Source organism: Eleutherodactylus coqui, chromosome 6 (genome assembly GCF_035609145.1).
Source record: "Eleutherodactylus coqui strain aEleCoq1 chromosome 6, aEleCoq1.hap1, whole genome shotgun sequence".
NCBI classification, from domain to species: domain Eukaryota; kingdom Metazoa; phylum Chordata; class Amphibia; order Anura; family Eleutherodactylidae; genus Eleutherodactylus; species Eleutherodactylus coqui.
Genome location: NC_089842.1, coordinates 22,417,736 through 22,424,264, shown reverse-complemented (window position 1 = coordinate 22,424,264; position 6,529 = coordinate 22,417,736). Strand labels below are relative to the sequence as shown.

Below are 6,529 nucleotides of genomic sequence, written 5' to 3'. Positions count from 1 at the left end.
AGTGCTAAAAACATATAGAGAAAAAAACAAAATATGCAAAGGAAAGATCAAAATTGCCAAGGAAGAGGCAGAAAGACTGTTCGCCAAAGAGAGCAAAAAGAACCCTAAACTATTCTTTAATTATATTAACAGTAAGAGGATTTGCACTGAGAGCACTGGCCCTTTAGCAAATAATGCAGGAGAAATCATAGAAGACGATGGGGGAAGGCAAACCTATTAAATAGTTTATTTTCAAGTGTATTCACGAACGAAAAGGAAATGCCACATGAGATGAAGGGGAACAAAATGAACCCCTCACAAAAGACTACATACCTAACGCAGGAGGAAGTGCGGAACCGGTTAAAGAAGATTAAAACCGATTAAAATCGCCAGCCCCAGATGTAATACACCCAAGGGTTCTTAGGGAACTAAGTGATGTGATAGCTGGGCCGCTATTTCTAATACTTATGGATACTATCAAGAATGGGGTTGTACCACTGGATTGGCGCATTGCCAATGTAGCTTCAATATGCAAACAGGGGTCCAAAAGTAAGCCTGGTAACTAAAGGCCAGTAAGTCTCACTTCAGTAACTGGAAAAATATTTGAGGGGTTTCTGAGAGACGCCATCAAAGAATACCTCAAGGAGAACAACGGAATAACTCCTCACCAGCATGGGTTCATGAGAGGTTGATCATGTCAGACCAATCTGATCAGCTTCTACGATGAAGTAAGTTCTAGGCTGGACCTGGGAGAGTCTATTGATCTCGTATATCTGGATTTCTCTAAAGCATTTGACACCATGCTGCATAATAGGCTGATAAATAAAATAAGACAACTCGGATTGGTTGAAAACGTGTGTATCTGAGTAAAGAATTGGCTCAGAGATAGAAAGCAGAGGGTGGTAATAAATGGCTCATACTCAGATTGGGCCACAGACACTAGTGGGATGCCACAGGGTTCAGTATTGGGACCCATTCTGTTCAATATATTTATCAACGACCTGATAGAGGGGCTGCACAGTAATATATCAATATTTGCAGATGACACAAAATTCTACAAAATAATCAATGCAATGGAGGACAATGTTTGGCTACAAATGGACCTAGATAAGCTGGGGGCTTGGGCAGAAAAAATGGCAAATGAAGTTCAATGTTGAAAAATGTAAGGTTATCCACATGGATAGGAGAAACATATGTCACCAATATACACTAAATGGGGTACTGAAAGGGAAAAGTGAGATGGAAAAAGACCGGGGTGTACTAGTGGATTGTAAGTTAAACTTGAGTAACCAATGCCAGACAGCTGCTGCAAAAGCTAATAAAGTCTTGGGGTGCATTAAAAGTGGTATAGGGGCGAAGGACGAGAACATTATCCTCCCACTATATAAGGCACTTGTCAGGCCCCACATAGAAAACTGCCTACAGCTCTGGTCACCAGTGCTCAGGAAAGATGTTACAGTGCTGGAGGGGGTTCAAAGAAGGGCAACTAAACTAATACATGGAATGAAGGGACTGGAATACCCAGAGAGGCATCAAAATTGGGATTATTTACCCTGGAAAAAAGAAAGCTACGGGGTGATCAAATAACTATGTATAAATACATGAGGGGACAATACAAGGATCTCCCCCATGATCTGTTTATACCCAGGACTGTGATGGTAACAAGAGGGCATCCTCCATGTCTAGAGAAAGCAGGTTTCATCGCCAACACAGAAGGTGGTTCTTTACTGTAAGAGCAGTTAGACTGTGGAACTCTTTGCCTGAAGATGTGGTGATGGCAAAATTCATAGAGGAGTTTAAGAGGGGACTAGATGCCTTTCTTGAGTGGAAGGATATTACAGGATATAAATTTTACATGACCAGCGGGTTGTTGATCCTGGTCTTACAGACAGGTAGGAACTATTAGACGTTGATCCAGGGATTAGTCTGACTGCCATTACGGAGTCAGGAAGGAAATTTTCCCCCAAAAAGGCTAATTGGCTCCTGCCTCTAGGGGTTTTTGCCTTCCTCTGGATTAACTAGGAGGTTAAACAGGCTGAACTAGATGGACATTGTCTTCATTTGGCCTTACATACTATGTTACTATGAAAGCTGGGCACACATCCTGAGGTTCAAAACCTACAGGCAGACAGGATACAGAAAAACTTTGCTTGGAGTGCTAGGAACCTTATTACTCAGGCACCTTCTAGTGGGAGAGAGGTATCTTAATTAACCAAGAATGGCTAGGATTGACTGGGGATGGCAAAGTTGGATGCCCACAGTGGCCCCTTGAGAGGCGGTAGCCCGAGGAATGATGCATGGTCTGCCATACAGAAGACAGGAAGCAGGATGGTCTTGATGGCCATGGGGAGGTGTAGGTGAGAGAGAGACGCCAGTTGTGGAGGAACACATTTCATACAGTAAGTATAATACATGAAAAAATCTATAAAACTGCATATTGTAACTTCACCAGGGATTCCACTTTTTGAAAACTTATTCTTACTTTACGGACTTAATAATATTTTTCATAGTAATAAACAAAAACATCAACCCCAGACCTTATTTAAGCTTGTTTAAGGCTTATGAAGGCCCATAGGTAACATTTTATGGGGGCCACTCACTAGTCTCTGGAATCCTGAATTTGACCTACAATCACTTGGCCATACATATGTGTGTTCCTCCCCACTGAAGTCTAAGACTGTTACAGAGAAAAATGAGCCAGCAACACCCTTAGGCTTAAAAAGTATCACATCCATTTACGGCCACCTCTTTTCAGGTATCAGAGAGGACGGGTGGTATGGGGTCTAGGGGAAGCACTTTCTGGGAGCCACTAACCTGATTTGGTCTAATGAGTTTGTGATAGGAAAGTGGTGCTGCTGGCCTAGATGAACTGACCAGCCAGTGGTTGAGTTAATGTCAGTAGACATATACTGAAGGTTGGCAAAGCCAGCTAGGATTCGTACTGACCTTTTTGATTAAAAATAGTGCTTGTGAAGACACTAGTAGTGATTAAGAGGATCTTTATTGAGACCAGCAAAGTAGCCCGTTTCGAAGGAATATGCCTCTTCATCAGACAGTTGGAAAAGTGTACTAGAATGGCCAGGGCATGTTTCCTCCACGTATTAGCAGGCACCAGCACCTCTCCTGGCCACCAGTGTGCACTTTTCTAGCTTTCTGATACCGAGGCATATGGCATCAAAATGTGTTACTTTGCCAGTATCAATGAAGATCCTCTTTACCACTCTTAGTGCCTTTAAAAGCACTCTTTTCAGTTGAAAAGGTCATACTGATCCTAGTTGGTTTTTATAGACTTCACATGGGAAAGGTAGCCATATATGCCTGTGGCCTTCACCTCTGAAGTCTATAGCTGTTATGGACGCAAATGGGTAAGCAACACCCTAAGGCTTAGAAGGGTTGTAACAAGTTATTCCCTATTCACAGGATAGGGGATAACTTGCTGATCATTGGGTGTCTCACTGCTGAGACCCCCGTGAATTTCAAGTTATCCCCTATCCCTATGGATAGGGGATAACTTGAAATCTTGGTACAACCCCTTTCAAAAAGAGTCACACACATGCATGGCCCCCTCTTCACAGCTATCAAGGAGGCTGGTGCAAGCTCTAGGGCAAATTCCCATATGCCCTCTCTGTAATCAGGCCCTGATCATCACACAGCTTTTTAAAATTTTTATCTTTCCTTCCTTTAATAGGTAAATAATCAAAAAGTTCAGCTTCCCATTAATCTGAATAACAACAAGTTGGTATTAGCGTACAGTGGAAACTCATTAATTCTTCAGACTGATTTTAAGCTCAAAGTCATCTACGACTGGAACATTCTCTTGAGAATCACCGTCCCCAGCAGTTATTACAAATCTGTTTGCGGTCTATGTGGAAATTACAATGGTAACTCAACAGATGACCTTGTCTATGATGGAGCCGCTTTAACCCCAATACAGTTCGGCAAGCTTTGGAAGGTCAATGAGACCAGCGATGGATCCTGTCATGATGACTGTAGCGGAAACTGTGTGACTTGCACCAGCGATCAGAAAAAACTCTACTCGAGCATTCAGTATTGCAACATTCTCACCCAGATTAATGGGCCTTTTAACTCTTGCAGTGCCCAAATTAATCCCAGCATATACAGGGACAACTGTGTCTATGATTTGTGTCTCAATGATGGGTACAATCAGATCTTGTGCCAGACATTAAAGGCCTACAGTGATTTATGTGCCAGGGCAGGGATACAAGTCGGTGAATGGAGAATATAACCAATTGCCGTAAGTAGAACCTGAAGATCTTCATTATGTAGATGAGATGGTGAAGAGCAAAAATAATGTGGGGCTGTGTCAGACAGAAAAATCTATCATGTAATCATTTTATGTCAAAAAACAGAAAAGCATTATTGGAGTGACAGCTTTATTGGCTAACAAGAAACATTATATTGCAAGCTTTCAGAGCACAGAGGCCCCTCCATCCACTTAAAAAATGATGACTGAAAGAAGAGCACAACATTTAATAAATGTCACACTGAGACATTGTAATAGGGGGCCACATCACTAAAGGGAATTAGTTTTTGCACCATTAAACCCCAGCATGATGCTATATAACTTGCAAACTGATTTAAAGAGGTTGTCTCACTACAAGCTGTTTTGCCCAGGAAGCAGACAAATCTGTGCATTTTGTAGTGGCCTTGGTTGGTACTGCAGGCTGAGTCCTATTAAAGTGAATGGCAGCAGTACCAATTTAGGCACTACAAATGTACAGTTCTTCCAGCAACAGTCAACCTTTTAATGGATGAGTTTTTTTCAAAATTGTTGGGATTATACTAAGCACAAAAACCTACTTTTTTGCTCATGCTCACTGTGTTCAAATCATCACTTTGCAATCATTAGCATGAAGCCGAATGCTTCTAGAGTCACTGTTCTATCTACACCCTATCCAGGTTGATTGACATCTCTCTCGGTTCATGATGACAATGCAAGCCACACTGCAATCCCACCCATGCTCTGTCCACCTCCCACCTCTCTGACTTTGCATTGAACTTAAAGGGGTTGTCCCGCGCCGAAACGGGGTTTTTTTTTTTTTCAATAGCCCCCCCGTTCGGCGCGAGACAACCCCGATGCAGGGGTTAAAAAAGGAAACCGGACAGTGCTTACTTGAATCCCCGCGCTCCGGTGACTTCTTACTTACCTGGTGAAGATGGCCGCCGGGATCTTCTCCCTCGGTGGACCGCAGGGCTTCTGTGTGGTCCATTGCCGATTCCAGCCTCCTGATTGGCTGGAATCGGCACGTGACGGGGCGGAGCTACAAGGAGCCGCTCTCCGGCACGAGCGGCCCCATTCAGAAAAGAAGAAGACCGGAAAATTAGACGGCTCCATGGAGACGAGGACGCTAGCAACGGAACAGGTAAGTGAAAAATTTCTGATAACTTCTGTATGGCTCATAATTAATGCACAATGTACATTACAAAGTGCATTAATATGGCCATACAGAAGTGCTTACCCCCACTTTGTTTTGCGGGACAACCCCTTTAAGTACCTTATTTTTATCCCGCCTGTTATGGGATGGCACGTGTAAAGATTGTGTCAGCAAGGAGTCCTGAAGCCACCAGAGGTGACTATGAGCACTTTCTTATATTTACTACACAGAAGACCCATGTCTATAAGGTACATTTATATCAGACAACCCCAATAAGGTATCTAGAGCAGTCCTCTGATGACTATTGCCTTCACTGACTTGACTCCTTAAAATATAACTTTTAATAATTATATGTAAAAATAGAGAAGGCCTATGAAAAGACAATTTTTATGCTAAAAGTATTGCAACAGGCACCATAATCTGTCAACTATGTGGCCCATGAGCAATCCTACCTAGAGAGAGAAGAGGAGCAAAATGTCGGACAGTATCAATAGTTTATACATTTTTTTTGCTCACTAACTTGCGTAAGGGTCAATAGTGGCTACTCCATCCATGGGAGGTGGCTCACCGGATGGGCGAATTCCAATACGTTTAGTCCCACTGTGGACTAAATGAAAAAGTGCGTATCTATATCCAAACCAACTAGGCTTGTCCACTAGCCTAACATTGGTTTTATACAATACATATTTCCCAGAAAAGCTAAAATAGATCAAAAGAGTAGTCCTTAGTACTGTTTCTTTAAATAAGATCCAGTTGTAAGCATGGACATGCCCAGGGTTAGATCTATGGTGGGTTTCAGATTGGAAAACACCAAAAATGGATCACTTAATCATTCTAGATGTTAGTTAGCTCAAATAGTTCACTCTATAGATGTTAATTGGCTCAGCGCCTTTCTGTCGCAAAATCGACTCATCAGCAGCCTTATTGGTAGAGAATAGAGAACCAAAAAATGGTCCAAAAAATCTTTGAATAGTAAGGACAATGCCTCGGATGATATAGACAATGCCTATAGGTGCTAGGATACAGGTTCAACTATAGTGCATGGATAGATGTCCCTGGTTTTAGCAACCAGACTGGAAACTTTATAATAGTTTCACTTGGCCTCAGAGGAACCAGATGTCCTTGAGCTCCCTAGGGCTACGAACAAGCCACGT

The 6,529-nt window shown here is 42.4% G+C and overlaps 1 protein-coding gene across 1 annotated transcript in view; it reads left to right on the top strand.

Annotated features, from left to right (window-relative positions):
• The first annotated feature begins 4,127 nt into the window (after nt 1–4,127).
• LOC136631931 (IgGFc-binding protein-like) overlaps nt 4,128–6,529 on the top strand; it is a 41,907-nt gene continuing 39,505 nt past the window's right edge. Inside the window, exon 1 of the mRNA XM_066606423.1 lies at nt 4,128–4,234. Coding sequence (XP_066462520.1) covers nt 4,213–4,234 — 22 coding nt within the window. The 5' untranslated portion in view covers nt 4,128–4,212. The remainder of the gene's footprint in view (nt 4,235–6,529) is intronic.